This window comes from Neolamprologus brichardi, chromosome 7 (assembly GCF_056152115.1).
Source record: "Neolamprologus brichardi isolate AB-2024 chromosome 7, ASM5615211v1, whole genome shotgun sequence".
NCBI lineage: Eukaryota > Metazoa > Chordata > Actinopteri > Cichliformes > Cichlidae > Neolamprologus > Neolamprologus brichardi.
The window spans coordinates 62,553,760-62,574,897 of NC_142110.1; the positions used below are offsets into that span (position 1 = coordinate 62,553,760).

General features: G+C 39.7%; 1 protein-coding gene across 2 annotated transcripts; it reads right to left on the reverse strand.

The window, feature by feature from the left end:
• Positions 1-2,931: 2,931 nt before the first annotated feature.
• Positions 2,932-20,396, reverse strand: ca5a (carbonic anhydrase 5a). Of its 2 annotated transcripts, XM_006797423.3 has the most exons (8): positions 20,227-20,396; positions 19,951-20,114; positions 14,360-14,557; positions 13,351-13,469; positions 9,803-9,898; positions 9,574-9,636; positions 7,822-7,980; positions 2,932-6,794 (listed from the first exon to the last, which is right to left on the reverse strand). In XM_006797423.3, exons 2-8 carry the CDS (start codon positions 20,090-20,092, stop codon positions 6,624-6,626), a joined length of 948 nt encoding a protein of 315 aa, XP_006797486.1. In that variant the 5' UTR covers positions 20,093-20,114; positions 20,227-20,396; the 3' UTR covers positions 2,932-6,623. The 2 variants fall into 2 exon arrangements, with proteins under 2 accessions (XP_006797486.1, XP_035766502.1); XM_035910609.2 differs by having other exon boundaries at positions 19,951-20,396.
• Positions 20,397-21,138: the final 742 nt, after the last annotated feature.

Sequence of the window (21,138 nt, forward strand, 5' to 3'; positions counted from 1 at the left end):
ATATGTAGAAGAATTTATTTTCAAATCTGTGAGTTTTGGCTTCACTTAAGAAGTTTGAATTTGTGTGTATGTGGACAACAAAATATTTGCAATTTTCCAGATTTATTTCAATTAATTGCTGTATTATCACAAACAGATTAAAAAAAAAAATGTTGAAAAAACAACATTTTGGATATACATGTGACATCTGGAGTTGGTGAAGTACTAAAGAAGTTATAAGGGACCAAAAACCACCAATGCATACTTTGAGGTGAAAATGTTACTTATTTAGTTACATATAGTAAATTATTGTACAACCTGTCGTAGCAGATGACTGACTCTCCCTGAGCCTGGTTCTTCTGAAGGCTTCTTCCTGTTAAAAGGGCGTTTTTAATTTTCACGGTCAACACCCTGAAGTTCAAAGGGGCTTGTTTGATTGTTGGTTTTTTTTCTGTATTATTATAGGGTGTTTACCTTAAATATAAAGCACCTTAATCGACTGTTGTTGTGATTTGGCACTATATGAATAAAACAGAAATTTTAAAAAATGTATCATTTTGTCCGGAATTGCACATTCAGTGCAGTTTCTATGTGACATAAAAGAAGTTTCAAGTTTCATTGTCATGTACAGATAACAGTGTAGCCACATTTATCCATAATGAAATTCTTTGGCTCGTGCTCCTCAGCTTTACATGAGCATATAGAGAGTGTGCAGTTATATTGAGAAGAAAATAACAGAAAATAGCAGTGGTAGTAATATAATAATAATAATAATAATAACAACAACAATAAAAAGGAGAGGAAAGAGTATTACATATTAGAGAATTTAGTTGGTATTTACATTTAAGACAAGTTGGTATTTAATAAAGTACCAAAACCCAACAAACCAGTTTAGACCGCATTCAGAACCAAACAGGAATCCCACTGACTGAAGCCCTTTGTTTCAAATATCTGAAAAACTAAACAGGCACATCAGAGAGGCTGAAGAGGACACAGGAGAGTCAAGCAGGAGGAAGATGAGGAGGAAGAGCAGCTGGCCTGGAGTTCAGAGGAAGAAAGGGGCTCTGGATGCAGGTTCCTGTTTATATCTGTGCCTTTAAGAAAAGGAGATTGTGGCTTGTTGACCTAAAACAATTCCCCTCGAGCAAAGATGAAGACGAGGTCTCGTCTTTGTTTCATCTCCCATCTTCACTGACGGCCATTAAACGAGTCACTATGGTGCAAACCAAACCTGCCTTTGTTACAAGTTTCATTTAAAACTATCTCAGAGTGGACGGCAAAAGAGGCATTTTTAAAAGTTGATGAATATTTTAAGACAGCGTCTCACCTGTTTAATGCTTCTTCCTGTTTCTTGATTCGGGGCATTTCTTTCATTAGAGCATCCCAAAAAACACAGAACTAACCACAACGTTGAATGTACAACCCACTATGGAAAATTCAAAACTACCTTGTCGTCACATCGTGTCAAAGTGGACTACAAATGCAAGATTGTGGAAGCTGGTTCTGTCCGAGTTTTCTGATATTGTCAGTTCAGCATACCCTGTTATCCTCTACACACATACATATATATATATATCCTGTATATAATCGTTGTTGTATATGCTTTGAAGTCTAAAATTAGTCACATTCATTGAGCAGGTTTGAAATCTTTTGGTCATTCATCCACTTCAAAGACACGTGCACGCTTATAGTACACACACGCAAACACACGCATACATATTGTACAGTTCAAAGCAGAGGGGTGTCCAGTCAGTCTGTCCACATTCATACAATCGTGGGAAGCCTGCAGACCAGTAAACACAATAAACACCCCCAGAGGTCGCCTTCAATCGCCTCTCCTTAGGCTCGACTCAGGTGGAGAAGCTGAGCACACCCTCCCACGGTAGCCGTGTAGAAAACAGGATAAACAATCCATCCTCAGGACCCCAGGCGACTGGGTGGGGGCCAGCAAACATCCCCTCTCTGTGTCAGGAGGGTTTCAAAGGCAGCTTGAGGCAGTTAGAAGTGGTTTTCATTTCTCAAACATGTTTCTGCCCTGGTTCCTCAGTGTTTTAGGAAAGAGGTGTGTTTTTAAGGAACAATGGAGGTTGTTTAAATTTGCTGAAAAGACTGGAGCTGTAAATACAAAGCAGAGTCTCCAGTTTCCAGAGACGTTTCTTCCTAATGCACTGAGTGAAATCACTTTTCTTCTTTTGGTTTTGATCAGTTGACAAGTTGTGAAATACATCTACTCATAGCAAAATAAGACTCAGATCAAAGTTTTTTGTTTTTGTGAGTTTATTTGGTCTCATTCTTATCCATCTTGTTTCATTGCTGTTTCAATGGGTGTTTTTCATGGTTCATTTTTATTGTTAGTTTCTTATCTATTAGGGTTTTACCTTAAGACGGTAATTAGCTGTGACAACAAGTCTGTTTACCATTACATCATCCATTAGCTTTAGAATTTCAACACAGAGCCAACTATCCAGTAGTTAGTGTTACATATTGGATCAATAAAATCGAAACTGGACCCCAAACATCATACCTGTCAGATATTAAAGCCATTAAAAATTAAAACCAGCACTGCTACTTGTCAACTAAAGTAACCGTGCTCCTAATTCTAAGCCTCAAAAATTTAAAGTGGTTTATTTAAAAAAGAAAAAAAAACCTTTTCAGTTTTTTTTGGATCATGCTGTAAACATGCCCGTTTCAGTGCTGAAGTTAGACATTTTGTAGGAAGCGCCTCATTTATGTCGTCAGTCTCAAGTGGGCATTTGAGGGATTGCACTTTTTGAACTTTTCCAATTCAGCTGAATTTCGTTTATACTGAGAGATTGCTGCTTGTGAACCTCCTGTGACTTTGACGGGCTGTTTAGTATGCAGCTGACTTAAGAAAAACAAATAAAATCATAAAATAAGATAAAAAATAATAATAATAATAATAATAATAATACAAAGATAGCACAGGAGGCATTTTTACATCACATGATACTTTATTATTTTACATCATTTATTAACATCAGTCTAACTACAATCATGTTTCCATCGATGTTGGGTGGTTTTCAATATCGCCACCTGAGGATCAGGAGGGTCTTCCAACATGCACTGCTGGATGGCCTAGCAGGGCCTGCAGGGCAGGAATGTGGGCTACACACTCAACAAATAAACAGCTAAAATATGCACTGCATACAGTGTACACATCATACACCTGCTAAAACATCACAGTGAGCCACAGAAGACTAGGAAAGATGAAGTAAAGATGCAAAATATTTTTTTAAGTACAGTAGGACCTGTAGTATCTCCATGATTAGAAAAGCAGGCAATGATATGGATTAAAACACAAAAAGAGGAAGACTTTATATTCTATTAGATTTCATTGATGCAAAAATATATATAATATTTAGCAGTCAATCAAGAAAAGCACCAAAAACAGATTTCTAGCGCCTCATACTTTGATAGATCAATCCATTTAAATAATCAGTCTGCACTGACTGAGTGTGTGCATTGTAATATGTTAATATTAATAGCACTGCTTTTTTTTAAAAAAGGCATAAGAAAGTAAAAACATGAGTAAAAAGCCATGAAAAACCAAGGCAGATGATGGTGCACAATTCAAATACATCAATAAAATACAGCTGTACACGATGAAGGCAGCACTGGGTCCCTTGTCTCCCGTCTTAGTACAATACACTGAACAAAGAAGAAGAAAAAACCCCAAGCACACCACCTCATCAAATTCCACTTCAACTTCACGCTAAAATCTTTTCTGCCTTCTGCAGGCCCCTCACTGTTAATCCAGCCAGTCTGCAGCCGTCACAACAATTAACATCGCCCAGTGCACATCGCATCTTTTCAATACATGTCCACTGAAGTCCAGTCGCTGTGCAGCTTCGTGCTCTGCTTCGACTGGGGGGCCAATGGATGACTCGCGGGGGAGATGGAGCAGGGCGTTAAAGCCTCACGTGAGCCTCGGTGACAAGAGGAGGGCAAGTTTGGACAGTTGCATTGTTACAGAGGGATCATTAAGACAACCATGACCTCTCACCCCACTTCAGTGCAACTGTATGCCATTAGAGAAAACCTTTGCACACAGATGACGTTAGAAGTGGCCAGATATGGTGCAATGTTCCAGTTTGCATGGCAGTGTTTGCAGTCCTGAAATAAGACCAATCTCAGAGCCAGACAGGTCTCCTTCTATCGTTCCATCAGTACCCTCCTCCTCTCTCAACTTAACCTCAAACTTCCTTTTAGCTTTCTGACGTTGCTGCACAGTCCAATTTCGTGCACTGCGGCTGCTGGACATGCTAACTGCTAAACCTTTCTAGATGATGTAACATTGCATTAAAACTGTTCCCGATTTCAAAACCTTTGTGTCCCTGCACTGGATCTGCATATCATTTTAATTTATTCTAGTTTACATCTTTAAAAGGGAAACTACTATGCTTTTTTTCTTCATATTTTGTCATATAATTATGCTAAAATGATGAATCCTCATATTCAGTTTTAAATGGTGCACTGTGAGACAAAAAACAGGCTTATCGCTGCTCTAAATGGCAGATATTTTTGCCTGTACAATGTCACAGGTGACAAAGCACTCTGGCACACAGCTCTCTGTGAGTGCAGAATCCCCACCCACCCGTTGTTTATGAACAGCAGCCAATCAGAAGAAAGAAATTCATCCTGAACCATGAATTAACCAAAGCTACTCAAGTAGAGACCAAGAATAAAAATATGTTGATGGAAACAAGCATAATAGGTTCCCTCTGGATAGGTTACAGGTGAAACTCCAATAGTGGAATCCTTGTATATAAAAATAAAAACATGCTGCAACATTAGAGGTAACTTATCCTCCTGTGACCTATCCAAGTACATCCTGCAAAAAGTCTTTAGCTTTAAAACATCAATAATAATAATAATAATAATAATGATGTGGATTCTACATTACATTTTATGCTAAATATAACTGTAACTTTAAACCCCTTCCAATCCAAAAACAGCAGACTGATTTGTTCTATCACATTAGTGCGATTAATCTTCTGTTAAAACACAACAACTGCACCACAGAGACTAATAAAGACAGCAGCTTCCTCCCAATTACATCTCGATTCATTCAAATTACCAGACAGGTGTACTATGAAGCAAGTTCAACATAGTCAGGCTTTCTTTGTGTTGGCTTGCTCAACAAAGCCTCAAACTGTGGTTAACCCAGACTGCTGGCCTGCTTTATTCAGAGGTCAATAAAACCAACAGTGATGTTTCCAATAAGTCATAAGCTCAATGCTGAAGAAAACTGTTAATTCTGGGATTTTATATGCAAATACATCTTTAGGTTACCATGACAGCTGCAACTTTAAAGCTTTACACCTGTGCATGCAGGTCTGATGCTGTCCCATAGTGTAATGAAGAGAGATCAGTGGAAATCAGTTTAGTTTTTGGCCAAGCCAAAATGAGCTGAACTGATAACTGACTCTGCTGCAGACCAGGTTACGAGTTCATCATAAGTAGGTATAGAGAGCAAACAGAGCTTCCTTTGTAACACTGAAAACTGACTCCTCACTTCATAGTACACCTGTCTGGGAAGTAAGAGGTGAGCATCACAGTAAATAGCAGCTGAGCTTCCACCATTTCTGAGAGTGACCACCAACCACTGTACCCGAGCTATAGCTTGGGGGAACAGATACTTTCCATCCTGTGAGGGGTGAGGGTGAAGCTGCCAAAAGCAGTGAGCCACACAGAGAACATTTAAAGGCACGGTGGTTATAGTGTCTAATGGAGATCACTGTAAGCCAGAGTAAAGGAAGAGAACTGGGTGCACCAGTGTGACACAGGTACATGCACTCTGGGTCAATCAGGATGCGTGTATGTGCTATAGTAACCAGGCCTGATTGTGCGTATTACACAGGTTCTATGTAAAAGAACCAAAGCTTAAAGTCAGCTTTCAGACTCTTTAAATTATAGGATGTCCGAATAAAACAAAGATGTATAAAGTATAATATATAAGTATCTCTTTATATCAGGCTACGACACTAAACGTTTAAAGTGTGTAGATAGAAAAAACAAAACAGTAAATCCTACAACTTTAAGAATGAAAAAAGTGACATTGTGGTACAAGTGGTAAAACACTGATGATTTTAGATATGTTGAGTATTTTACTGGGGAGGCACATTCCCCCTGACGGTTTGGTAAAATCTCCAGGGCATTGTGTTGTAAACTTACAGTAGCTCCTGCCTCCTTATAAGGATAAAAACATCACAGCGAGGAGATCAGAGCACTCTCTGCTGTAGCTGTGACCATGAAGTTTGTACCTGCAGCTCGGTGGGACTCCCTACACACAGCTGTAGCTACAAACTTTACATACAGTAACTGAAAAGACTGTAAATATAGAATAAATACCATTCTTATCAATATTATTTTTCCCCACAGCAAGCATCCCTTATTGGCTTTTGGTCTGCAACAGTCAAACCAAATTGTAAAAGAAAATAAAAACCGCAACCAATCAGAAACAGTTTGCCAACATTGTGCTACACTCTAAAAACCTGCTTCCAGCATCAGATGTTGATGAGCAACAACATGTTCTGACAGCACGAAGAAAGGAAAACAACAGAAGTGTGGACAGGGGTCACTGTGTGAGTTACTGTAAGAGAAGACGAAAGGGTCTGGCAGCATCAGTGGTTGTGCTTGTCGCCTTCAGTGGATGGCGCCTCCTTCAGGAAGGGACTGAAGGAGGAGCGGACGGCACGGCCCCGGAGAGGCTGCTGCACACGGAAGTTGTTCACCATGCTCTTCTGCATATCCTCCTCGGCTGAGGTGAAAAGAAGGCTCCGGAAGACAGCCAACTATAGAGCGAGAGAGTCAGAGGTAGACAGCAGAGATTTATATCAAACTTCTTCAAAAGATAATATCTTTAGTTTCTGGGCAATTTCAACGAACTGGGAATCATGAAGCTGAAATGTTGCTGTGCTGGTTTTTATGGGTGTGGATGCAAAAAAAACACACCTTCACATAAAGCTCAACTGTCATCGGAAACCACTACTGAAAGTTACCTTGAAAGAACAGTTGTTCCCAACTCAACTTAAAGTTGGACCAGTGATTCGTGCCCACCATGGGACAGCAGTAACTCTCATACAGCCATTTTCGACTAGTACCTGCTCGGGTCAGCTTGACTTATCTTAGTTTTTAGGGTTTCCCATTAGGTGGTATGTACTTTTTTAGTACCTGCTCGGCTGGGATTCCAATCGATCTGAGGTGATCTGAAAATGTGACATCAAAAGACTGCATGCCACCGATTGGCTAGTCAGTGGCATCATGAATCATTAGAGCGTCTCACTCACAAAAATCAAAAACCTGGCAACGAGGGAAACAGCTACACAAAAAAGCACTACTTTGGCAGCAGGTATGCCATTGCCTCAACGTCCTCCACTGTTGTGGTGTTAGTGTTGCATACAAATGACATGACGTTTGGCCACAAGGTTGTTATAACAACCTCAGACTCTATTGTAATGCCAAACATCCCAAACTGAGCCATGTTGAGTTGGCTGAGTAGGTACTAGTGGAAAAGGGTTAATAGTAGTCATGGATAGCACGTTAGCAACCAGTTCTACCCATTTGGAACAGTGCTTATCCTCAGTTTTGATCCCCACCCACTCAAACATGTGTTAATACAGTGTTCATTTACATCTCTGCCCTTATTTGTCTGTATTTGGTCTTAGGATGGACCACATTAACAGAGGAAGGTTTAACAGAGGAAGAAGGATTGAAAAAAAGAAAACAGACACCACCAATCACACTGCACATGAAACGTCGACCCACTGTTAACATTCTTTACTTTTTTGTGTTGTGATTCTTAAAAAACATCATTCTTACCTGCTCATGGCTGACTTCTATGTGCTGTTTCATAATCAGCCAGGTAACCGACTCTGTCAGAGGAGGCGTGGTCAGAGAGCCGTGGTACGTCCAGTAGTCATCTGTGTTGGTGGGTAACAGACAGCCAGGGTCGAACCGGTTAAACTCTACTACACTGTCCTGCAGAAGACCCAAGAAACAAATATTCAGTTAAAGCTTGTGGACTCTACTGGAGTAGCTTTGCATGATTCACACTTCAAACTGATCCTTAGTTCTGCCTGAAACAAGCCATTTTAGCTCCTCTCCTTGTGAGTCAACATTTTTCTGGGTACATCTCAGGTTCACAGCTTCCACTCACAGCCGTGTTGATATTAGCATCCGCAAGTGTAACAGTACAAGTATATTACAGAAAATACACAACAGGAGACTGGATGCACTCTGTGGAAAATTGTAAAACATTTAAAATCATTAAACGTTGACTATAATATAAATATGTTTTTCTGTACTCCAGCTTTTTTTCACAGTCAGATAAGGGATGATTCTAAATTGGTCAAACATGCGAATGTGTGTGTGAATGGTTGTCCGTCTCTCTGTCTCTAGCCCCGTGACAGCTGGGATCAGTCCACTTCAGACTGATATGTCAAAATATCTAACAAGTGCCTCCATTTATTTTAACACTGCAACCATCAAGCTATCCATTATCCACTTTAAAATTTGTTTGATATGTGTTACACAACATCTGTTATTTAGCACACGCTTCTTATTATATTGTTGAACAAACATTCATATCAGACCTTGTTAGTGATAAACTGTGAATTAGTAGTGATAAAAAACAAGGGGAAAATACAATCTCCAGTGAGTCACCTTCAAAAACTACAAGCAACAGTGTAAAGGAAATATAATCCTATCTCAGGACAGGTCTATAATGACAGATCAACATCTGTCATTATAGACATGTTAAAATCAAGGGAAAAACTATATCACACCACCACCACCATTAGCAGCTTGAACTGTTAACACCACACATTGTGGACAACGGATTCGTCTCATTATCACCAAATTCTGACTTGACAATCTGATGTGGGAGCAGAAATCATGATCTGTCAGGACAGTCTGTCGTCCTTTCGAGATGAAAACTGTCTAGGTGTGGTAAATGTGTGCCCAATATAGTCTTGGTTTCCTGTTCTAAGTTAACAGAGAACAGAGTGCTGATGCAATCGCCCGCTTTTGCACGCCATCCTCTACAGCTTTCCAACTACAGAACTGTAGCTTATTGAGTGTTTGTAATTTTCTGCTCCACTCTCTGAACTAGACTGTTGTTCGTGGAAAAAAAGCAGACCAGAAAAAGCATCTCACCAATAATCAATAATGTCTGCACCAATAATCCATCCAAGGTTAAAAGCACTAAGCTCTTGTGTTTCCTCCTCGTTGTTTCTTGCCTGCATTCTTTTCATATAGCGAGCTGCTTACATCTGCTACATTTATTAATGCACAGCTAGTGTAATTTACCTCATCTTCAGGTCGTTGGATGCAGTGAATACACAGCTACTGATTCAGTTTGACTTCAGTTCTTTTGACTACTTGGTGAAAAAAAAATAAATGAAATTCTCTGTGTGAAAGAAAGCCTGAACCACTAGAGGGCACCACCTCCCTATAAACTGACAGGTACAGAATTGTTGGTCTGTGATGCTCTTTGTCAAAGGTAAATACACTTGCTCATTAAAGCAGAGAAAAAACACAACAGGTATAAACACATATGTGTGTGTGACTAACCTTGTGTCTGATTGCAGGCAGAGCGTCCACCAGTTTCTGCAGCCCCTCGTGTCTCTTTCCCACCTATGCAAAGATTAGACCTTAATCTGGATTATCGTCACTCACAAATCAGCTGGACGGCTGTTACCATTCTCTCACATAAACACACTGCTGAACGCAAATCAAAAGTAACCCAAAACATATGATTTTGGTCATTGTTTAAGGACTTGAAAGACAGTGTGTGATGTACCTTCAGAAAAACTCCAATAACCGCCAGCCCGTTATCCTCCATCACTGCCTCCTCAAACAGGCTGTACTTGTCAGAGTTCCAGTGGACCAAGTGGAGCTAAAGCGGCACACAAAGCAAAGACATCATGAGTTTGTCTGTATGTGACCCAAACTGTAACAGCTATAATCTCTTTGTCTGTTTTCCTGTTAAATCCTTCCTGCCTTCTTATATTTTTATTTGACCTAGTGTAAAAATTACAGCTTTATTAATTGTATTAAAATATGACACAAAGATCCCATGAAGCTGTGACTCATAACTGCAACTTGATGCTCTGCGCGCACACACACACACACACACAGTCACTGGAGCTTCTTACATAAGTGTGCGTGAATGTAATGGAACAACATGAAAATAGATGTTCTATACACAGGACAAATGTACGAGTCTGTAAACTCAGCTGCTGACAGACAAACACACACTTCATGTTTGAGTCTGAATTTGGCGATATAAAAAGAATTAGAGAAACACAGCTGGATGAAAGAACCACAGCTGTATGCCTTAAACAATGTAACCAGTTTTGCACAACGCTTAAACATTTGAAGAACAAACAATTCAAACAGGGTACATGAGTACATATAAAAGGACCGCAAACTAAGGCAATATTTGCGCTGTTTCAACAGCACACTGTTGTTTTTTCCATTACTCCTTCTCTCTGTTAACCGTAAGAACTAAAACCTGACTTATACTGAAGGATATTACATTTAAGATTACAAATAGTAAGCATAAAATACCTGCATGACTAATCTCAGTTTTAGCTATGGGCAGTTGGAATTGTTACAAATATGTTTTTTTAAATACTTTTCCGTTAAATCTACGTTCTAGTTACATCGTAAGCACAAAACCCTCTGAAAACCTGCAATGTGGCCTACCCTAACCCAACACGCACCTCCCCTGGAAATATAACGACACGTCCTGCAGTTATCGTGACGGGCCTGTGCAGTACTGCCAATGTCTCTGATGCATTTGCAGATACGTTTTTCACAGTTTTTCAATCAAAAAAGAAAAAAAAATCATAATAATTATCACCTCAATGTAAGGACAAACAAATGTCAGGTAGTTGTGGGAACTGTTAATGTCAGAAAACATGAAGCGGAAAAACCTGTGGGACAAATATGTCCATCACCAAAAGTTAAAAAATAAAATAAACTGAGCACAACAAAGAATGAAGACCCAGGAGGGGAATAAAGCCCCAGGTTTAAATTTGTTTCCCCCATGGGTAGCACCACATAACAACAAAACATGAGCACAAGATAACTGACAACATGTAAAAGTAGATTACGTCGTAGGCATGAAGTTTTATTGCAGAAGTTTAAATGAGCTGTTCCACTGTCCACCTTTTAGTGTCAGAGGTACAGACCCACAGAGCTCAGATAAAGAGGACCACTGTGACGCTCAGGTGTGCAGACAACTGCTAACTCAGAGCATGACAACAGAAAGAATAAATTAAATTTAGACCCAAGAAAAACCTGCAAGGGTTCAGTTGAAAATTGTTAATTTACTCGGGAAAAAATGTCAGAGACTTCATCTCAGTCGCATCTTTTCTTATTGGCCACATGTCACTGCGAGGAGGCTTGTTACTCTGTTTATGTGTGTGTGTGTGTGTGCTGTATTTATATGCACTGAATAAGCAGCCTAACAACTTGAAAATAAACTGTACCTCTAATGAGCAACTCCACTTGTCTCTGAAAGGATACATTTACATTTAAACTGAGTGATTGCATTTTGTTTAAAGGAACATGAATTTTACAGGTTGGTGTCAATGCAAGAGCTTTAGGAGCATCCGTTGTAGTTATAAAAAGTATTTTGCCGCTTACGAATAAACTTGGTCAGCTTTTTTTTTTCAGATTCTGTGAGAAATCTACATCATAACTTACGACTCCCCCATACCGTCAGAGATGGAGGCTTTGGAACCAAGGACTGATAACAGGCAGGATAGTCCTTCTCCTCTTTAGAAACAAATTTTCCAAAAAGAATTTCATAGTTTGATTTGCCTGATCAAACAACAGTTTTCCTTTTTGCCTCAGTCCATTTTAAATTAGATTTGTCCCAAACAAAACAAGCATTTCCAGATCATGCTCATATATGGATTCTTCTTTGCATGATAGAACTTTAACCTGATTTGTGGATAACAAGGAATCTGAAAATTGTACATTTTCTCAGTTCAAACACATGATATATTGTTCTATCTTGAATAAAGTAGGGGCTTATAAGATTTTAAAATCCCTCTATCCTGTTTTTAGTTACATTTTAAACAGCGTCCCAACCTTTTTGGAGTTGTAATATTACTTGAGTTGAGTTGAGGTGAGCATCAAAACAATAGTGGGTACAGTGAGGGGTTATGTAAAGATCCAGTGATGCAGAAAGTAATTGCAAATGACTGACAGCGAATTACCCTCCCCCTCCCCTCTCTCTCAATTACCTGCTTCTTAAGTAATACCTATGTGAGTTTCCATTCAGCGGCTCGTTAAACAATAGCATACAGTGTGCAGTGCTTCTGCACTTAGCATGCTACATTAATCCAGCAGCTGCAAGGTCAGGGCTTTTTAAGCGTCAACAGAGTGTGTGGATAGGGGAACACTGCTGTTACAGGTATGAACACGCTCATGTACTTGGTGGTGTTTTGATCTCAGGTGATGCTAATTTTGTGGCTTTTGTTAAAAATAAATAAATAAATAAACTCTTGTAAATCCAAAATCTGTAAAAACAAACAAAAAAACCCCAAAAAAACCAAAACAAAGAAAAACAAAAACAAAATAATCTTATTAAAGAAGATTATCTAACATCTCAATTTACTGCACTGATGCTGAAGTCCATTCAGTCAGTCACTAATAGATGTGCAACACGCTTTTAATAAGAGAGAACTTAAAGAGTGCCTTTCAGGCTGAAGTTTTAATGGTAAAGAATAATCTCCACTGGCTCAGTCTCTTCCCTGATGTCAACCAAATGGAGCTGAACATCACTAAAAGCAGAAAGACCCACAAACAACCACTAAAAGCAGCCACAGTGAAGGTTAGCAAAACACCACTAAGGAAGAAAGCCAGTCTTTGGTGACGTCCATGAAAAATAAGCACTTCTGTTATTGTTGTGCGAGTTTATCCTATTAAAATTAAAACCCAGAAAATAAGGAACTGTGCATAAAATAGCTGCATTTTGACATATTATTATTATTATTGCATATAAATATTATTGTTCAACTGCTTAAATTAAAACCTTAGAGTTTCCAGGTGAGCCTGTCTTACTTGTGTAACTGCAACGTGTATATGGTCAGCATAAATTACAAATCCCACAACACATAATCTTGTGCATACTTTCCAGTTTAAAGTAATATATAAATGTTACGAGCTCTTACATTGACCAGCGACATATTCAAACAACATTAGTGGAAATTAGTGCACATCAGAAGGGGACTTGAATAAATTCATGGTAAAAATGATGGCTGTGAACATTTACGTGACCCCATGTTTTCCATGTGTTTGTGTTGGTGTATGGAGGTGGCAGCACTGCTGTACCTCAGCGGGGAACAACTTCTTGTCCACGGTGTGCTCTGAGCCCCAGGCGTTGGTCTCACCCCAGTGGAAGTGGAACTGGCAAAGCCTAAATTTGTCTTCCATGGGGCCCCCTTGTAGCGCTGCAACCATAAAGTTCAAGGACATGAAAAATCAGTGCATCAAACACGGATTCGTCCAGAGGAAATAGCTTATGTTTCAAGGAATTTTTAATTACTTGTTTCCTCCTTCAAAGGGTGGACATCATCAGACAAAGACTGACTGTTCAGAAACAGGTTGTTCAGGGAGTAATACTGACATCAAACATCCAGGAAACATTAAAGTGAGAACGAGGCTATGAAAGAATAACTTTTTATTGTCCTCACAGTATCTGATCAGGCCTCTCTTTCTCAATATACAGTAGCATAAAGGTTTCTGTTGTCAAAAAAATAAAGGCTAAAGTTCTTCACAAAGTGAAGTTTATAAACCTGTCATTGTTCTCGCAGACTAAGCTTTAAAGCTTTTAATACAAAGACTGGCAGCATGTGACACCCTATAAAGTGTATTGTTGTAATTTCACCAAAACATGATTTATATTTAGAATCTTAATGGGTAGTAAAGTTAGTGTTTTGGCGCACCCCAGTAATTATACCAAAATGACACTTTAAGGACAGGGTACGTTGCACTTTTAAGGGTCAGCACAAACATACAAGTCACATGACAGCCCACATGACACCTTTAAGAGCAGTATTGCTTACTGGATTTTCCTACATACAGAGTGCTCTTTAAGGGGGAGTGCAGGAGAAGATAATCCCCTTGTGTAGACCAAAACATACATTCCTACAGCTGAGATTTCCCTTAAATTCTTCCCGATTTAAATGGAAGCTACAGACCTGCTGCCATCTGAGCAGGCAACAAAGAGGAACTTACATGGTACAAACTGTAATCTTAAGTAGTTACCTGAAGAACTTAATGTGTACTTAATGAGTATTTTAACTAAATATATACATGCAGATTACAAAAGAGTACTTACTGGACTTGTCTGTAGTGTCATCGTACTCGACCAGAAAGGAGTAACCGTTGTTCCAGATTTGTTGGCAAGTATGCGGGTCGTATTTGGTAACCAGAGGCTTCAGCTTTGAATCAAAGATGCTCTTGCGTACGACAATATCAATTGGAGACTGACGATCCCCTCCCGGTACCACGAGGGGTCCCTGCCACATGGGATGCACTGAAGGAGGAAGAGGAAAATGTAAAAAAACAAAACACAAGTTAGTGATATTAAAGATTATCGTTTTCCAGTCAGAGTTAAAAACTCTTGACAAAGGGAACAGCAGAAAAAATTACCCAAAAAAACCCTTAAACCTACTTTTCATGTTACACGCCGCTGCTTCCTGCATTTTTGTAAAATCCATTATTTAAAAATAAATATTAAAAAAGCTTCATAAAAAGAAGATTCAAATGGTGACAGTACTAGAAAGACAGGTACAATCCTTCTTCCCCGAGCTCTTAAAAGGAACTGACTGAAAAGTCAGCAAGTAAGCAATCTCACTTCCTTTTAGTCCGCTTACTTTTTTTTCCCAAAAGGAAATTACTAAATAAGAGAGAAGTGGGCCGGCTGTACAGAAAGTGACACGCGGAATGTCTTGGCACGCCCTCAGCTCGCCTCCACAGCAGGAGAACCTGACCAGGACCTCTGGCCAGTCAAACTGCACGCTCAGTCCAACATCTGTCAACAGACCTGACTTCTAATTACTCAAAGCTCTGCTTATTTTCTCTGCCTCCCTATTTAGGTGTTGTGCCTCTGCTATTGAAATACATCCAAAACTATTTTAAAAAATCTTTTCCTTAGAAAAACAAAAGCACACACACAGTTTAAAAGACTATTTCACTCATTTATCTGAACCCAGATCAACAAGAAAAAGAACATGCGCAGTTCATAGGGCACAAAGGCAGTTCAGTCTTTTATTTTCCTTATCATTCATTCTCTCCGGAGCCTAAGGTTTCCACTGAGAGCCAAGCTCAACAGGTCCGACTGGGACATGACCTTCATCTTCATCGGATTTCAGCGGCTCCTCCTAGGAGAGTTGGCTGTCTGTCTCAGTTATTGCATGAACAATAACTGCTTCCAAAGCCATGCATGCTCTTGCACTGCAATTATCAACTGTGGAGTTTATATGGCCTTGAATCCATAAAAGGGACTCACTTCAGGAACATATCACAAATCATTTATCCTAATTTAAATCGGGGTGGAGGTACCGAGCAATTGCTCGAGTTTCCCTGGCACAGGACAAGATGTTTATATCTTGCCTTGCAGACATCAGCGAATCTACCAAGCTCGCATTTCATTTCCCGTAGACGCATCACAATAAAAGCTTCACAAATGCAGAAAAAAAAAGTCATACCATCCAATGTGCAAGACTGGTAACTGTGATATGATAGTGTCGCTCCACATCCTGAACACAGGGACCTGAACCTTTTCAAAGACTTTCACAACAGTCTTGAGTAACCAGCCTAATAACATGTTCTGAGCCAATTAGTGTATTGCACCTCACTGGGGGACCATCACAGCTGAGCTCCAGTCACTCCTGCTACCAAACAGAAGAGTGCGCTTGGAGGCATTCTTCTTAATTAGCAAACAATCTCTGATATAAGCGAGCTCGTGAAAATAATAGAGAATAATAATCTGAATGTTTTTAACAGGTTCTGGCAAATTAAACTTACAAATAAGGAATTAGAAAAGAATTAGAAACGAATGATCTGAGTAATATATTACATAAATGTTAAATAAAATGGACTCCTCGCCGACTAAATGATTACTATGTATAATGGTTCTGAAAGAGGGAATGGTTTCAGCAAAAACAGTAAGAAAATACTGTTTTCTCTGTATACTCCAAAGACCTCAGTAACTCCAAACCTCTGCAGTGGAAACTTTGTGCCCTGAGCTGAGGCTTGCAGGTAAAATCTCTTTATGTTCAGGCTTGAGGTCTGGACTGAGTAAACCATCTGAACCCACTGAGGTGAAAATTTTACCCGACAGGCACTACTGAGGGAAGAGAGTGCACCATTGTTCTGAAGCTGGCAAGATATCAATATGCCTCCCTGCTACTTTTGTTAAGAGTGTACGAAGAGCGAATGTGTCTTTACACAGATATCAAACTGAAGACCAAGCAACTAGCAAAAAAGAAGAAAAAGAAATCCCCCTGACCAGTTCAAACAAACCCAAAGTCTTTTGGTAATGCTTTGTACAGACACAGACGGACACAACAAGCTGTTTAAAGTTAAATATAAACTCTAGTTTATTACAATGGTTGAACATAAAAGCTTTGCTGGAATGGACAGTTTTTCTACTCCCAAACAGCCAACTGCTCATTTAAGTCTGACCAACAACATTATTTTTCTTCCAGTAAGGAAGTTGAGAGGAGCTGAGACTGATTTATTTTTATTTTAGGAACAAAAGACTCCACTTCAAGAGATTCGGCAAATAACCACAGCTTTCCACAAAAAAAAAAACCCACACAAAAAATTGTGTAAAACAAACAATAAGTAAGAGTGTAGCACACCTGGCACATTTTTTAATATACATCCTTGAGCTTCAGCTGGACGTCAGTCAAAATTATAGTAAAAACTTTACCTTTTACTAGGTTTTTCCCTTTGACTATTTTTAAAGCTACTAGTAGAACTTGTTATCACTTTTTATTACTTCACCAGCTTTTTTTTTATTTTGCCTTTTTACCAAGTGGAACATCATGGCCTTGCCATATTGGTCCATTTGATTGACCTTTATCATTATCATTATCATTATCATTATCATCATTATTATTATCATTATGTATTTATTTTATTTTCAGTTGTTACAGATGGGACAGACATGACTGGGAGAATGAAGGAAGAAAGGAAGGAAGGAAGGAAGGAAGGAAAGAAAGAAAAAAGACAGGGGAAGAGGGACAGTGAGAAGGGGCACTTAAAAAACCTGTTGAGAGAAGAAAAAACAGAAGAGAAAACAAGCAAAAAGGAGAGCAACATAATAAACACAACACCATCACAATAATCTAGCTAACAGTAAATAACAGCAGCCAACTGCGCCAGAGTGGACAGAAACCCAGGTCCAGGGGCCAGAGGCCTGAGGGCCCCCCACCCCCCTGAACTGGCCCAACCAAGCCACGGGCACCAACTTCTGTCATCTATCTTAATTGCCCCTTGGGGATAAATAAAGTTTTTTTGACTTGACTTGACAAGCAGCCACTGGGAGTGAGCCGGTACAGGGTAACCTGAGCGCCCAGCCCTGGATACCAAGAACCACCAATGCACCGACATCTGAGGGCATCAGCCACTGGCAGGGAGTGTGGTGAGATAGGCCTCCATACCTTGGAAGGCCTCAGAATGGCCCAGCTTTAAAGTAGGTATGTCTATTAATCCGAAATTATTCATATTCCTCTCAGATTTTGATAGATGTTTTTAAAGAAATTTTTGAGATGTCAAATTTAATTTTGCACAGTCAAATAAGAAAAGGTGGCATACAGCTATGAGAAGTACAGTCACGTGAATTTGATAGATTTAATACTAGGGATGCCATGATGGCACCGGTTCTGTCATAAACGGTAGTATTTTCGGTGCTTTATTTCGGTGCTTTTTTTTCCCCTGAGCTGTGATACACTTTAGATTCTAGCCAATTGTTTTACGTTTCCGAGGATAGTAGGCGGGTCCAGGTACGTACGTACTTTTAGAGCAGAGCTACAGATTAAAAATGCCCAAGGTGAAGCGGTCAAAGTCTGGCTGTACTTCACAGCAAAAGATGCAAACTCAGCAGCCTGCAACAAGTGCTTTAAGCTGATACTGTGATACTGTCAGAGGAGGTAACACCTCAAATCCGATGAAACACCTGGCGTTTTTTTAAAAGCCGAGAAATGCGCCGTATTTGATAGCTTGCTGCGAGACCTCACACCGAGGGCATCTACTGCGGGTGTGGTGCCTGTTATCGGACCCGGAGTTAGCAACATCCCCCAAAAACCTGAAGAGTAGAGTCCTGGCCCCTAGCCCTGCCAGTGTAGCAGAAATGATGAGGATGATGATGGCAGCAGCAGCCGTTCTTCTCTGCGTGAGTCGCTTAATGTTGTTCGTGTGTAATTTACATTGAGTAGGCTAACCACGTTATTACATTAATGCATGTAAGGTGAACTAGCAAATATCATCATAGCTACATGCGGCTGCCTTCTTGTTTGATGGCAGATACTCCCTTCACCTTGGCCAAAAAGGCTAAAATGACCAAAGAAAAAGTGGAAAACAGTTAAACATGAGAGGTTTTTGGACAAAGTTTGTGTTTTTTCCATTGTTTAAGCACTGCTTCCAGCCAAGAGCGATACCATATATGCCTTATAGCTGCAGAAAAGGCTAACATTGTTATCTTTTTACAAAAAAACAGCTGAACGAGAGAGGTTTTTGGACCAATTTTGTGTTCTCCATTCTTTAAGCACCGGTTTGAGCACCGTTTAAGCACCAGCACCGTTTCAAAAGTACCGGTTTGGCACCGGTATCGGATAAAACCTAAACGATACCCATCCCTATTTAATACTTTTAAGTATTTTGACAAATTTAAAAATAAATCATGTTCATGTCCATACTGATTCATAGCCTCTCTTAGTAAATGCCCAGAAAACCTTTTATTTGTGACTATAGCACAGGTCACCTACTAACTATATATACAAAACAGAAAATAGAGTGGAGACTGCGAGTCAGGCCAACATCAGAAATTCCAATAAACACTTCTAAACATTGTAGAAAGTTTAAGCTGCTATAGCTTCCAAAGGTGGGCTGACATCATATTAAACCTTGTGAATTAATAATGCGATGTCATTCAAGTTTATATGCATGTTAAGGCAATCCAGCAATTACTTTTGCCAATATACTGCATTTTCAATGTTGACTCTTGTACTTGGCTGGAGACAGCAAAAAAGGCAATACTGACATTACAAGGGCGTGTTAGTGGAAATATTAAAACTGCTCAGACAAGCCTGAGTGGTTTAGAAAGTCTGTGGTCTCATGGAAATAAAAGGTGGTGACTCATTAGTTGTGTAACATTGGAATATTGCATGTCACACATCTGCCAGGAGCACAAGTACATACTGTAATGTAACACGTGACATTTATTTTTATTTTTATGTGCTCTCAATAGGGATATGCACAGTGGAAACGGCGATTAGGGCAAAATTTCTTTAGTATGACATGAAGTGCATACAAGTAGAAGGTATATAGGTCAAAGGGCGTCAAAGGGCCCCGGTGTGGGGCACACCGATCAGCGGATATCAATAGGTGTTTGGAAAACCTGGAGTCTGAACACTGACGAGTCACCAGAGAGGCGACTGATCGAAATCCAGGGATGATCAAAGTCCAGCTCCAGGTTTGCACAGCTCCCCGCGCTGCTGTGGCATGAAAACAAAAGTGACCAACAAACGGTGCTGTGTGACAGCCGCAATGAATGAAACAAGCCGACCACTGCCGAGCTGACACACACACACAGTGAGGGCTGCAGAGATCATCTGTGTGACAATGAGCAGCTGACCGCGGCTGGCAGGCAGGATGCCCAGCTAACGTTACTACACATGCCTTATAAATAAAAGTACTCACTCTGAGACAGCACATATTTGCTTGAGCACGCAGTCAGGTTACATCCTCTGACAGGCGTTATCCGGTGACTCCTGGCTTGTCTGGCGAGCTGTCGGTGAATCTGTGAAGCCAGAGGTCTAACCAGAGCCGAGAAAGTCATCATTTTAACCGAGTTACCTGCTTCCCTGCAAACGGTTAGAGTCGAGTCGTTAGCTTTTACACTCTCATAAAGTTAGCTAGCCTGCTGAAAACAATATATCGGCTGGCTTCCCTCCTCCTCCTCTCGTGCCCTCCTACCGTTTTTCTGAAGTCGGGGAAAACAACACACATTCAAATTGTGACCGCAGAAAGCAAACAACACTCTACTAGGCTTAGTAGCTTAGTAATAGCACCAGAACAACACGGTTAAACACACTTGTTTCTCGGCGCACACCTTCGATAACCGATAACAGGGTTGTCGTTTGCACCAGAGAGGTCGGCTGGGGAGGGGGTGTAGAGCGGACCAATCAGCGACAGCCTTTGATGGGCGTTAACGTGCACGATGACGTCGAGAGGAAGTACAGCCCCCTTTGAGTAAATAACATTACGTGAGGAAATTGTTCTGGGATAAAATTACTTATATCTTTGAGCTTCCTTTTGAAAATGTATTGTTTTGGTTTCTTAAGTTTCTGGAAAAGTGTAATTTTTTTCAGCCTCCGACGTTTTAAAGTTTTACATCCACAAAACAATTCAATATAATTCACTTTCTTTCTTACTGCTATTATATTTGTCAAGTCTTATCGTTTCAGTACGAAAAACCATCATCGGGTAGTTGTTTGATGAAGTTTTATATTAAAAAAATGTAATTTAAATGTAAAACTATACTAAACTACACATCAAGTCTATATTAACAACAACAAACAACAAAGAAGGTCTTTGAATTTTTAAGTTGTGCTGTTTTTTTGTTTTTTGTTTTTTTTTACCGTTTTGTATGGTGGCTTGTTTCTGATACCAATTGTAAATAAATAAATGTTTCTTTTTGCCATCCATAAGACAAATTTTTTGAGTTATTAACATTTGGATTTAAAATCTAAGATTTTGAGTTTTTATCCTAAATTTTGAGTGATTATTTCAACATTTCAAGATAATAACCTTTGGGGGAATATGTTCAAACATGGCACAAACATTCATGAGGTGGGAGTCAAGTCAAAGGTCACTGACCAAGCATGA

Excerpts from the sequence above, each read along its gene's own strand:
- ca5a (XM_006797423.3), bottom strand. The coding sequence starts at position 20,092 with ATGATGACTTTCTCGGCTCTGGTTAGACCTCTGGCTTCACAGATTCAC. Across the intron at positions 9,899-13,350 it reads AGAAGTTGTTCCCCGCTGAG|CTCCACTTGGTCCACTGGAA; the intron begins GTACAGCAGTGC and ends GTGCCGCTTTAG. Across the intron at positions 9,637-9,802 it reads TTATTGGAGTTTTTCTGAAG|GTGGGAAAGAGACACGAGGG; the intron begins GTACATCACACA and ends ATCTTTGCATAG.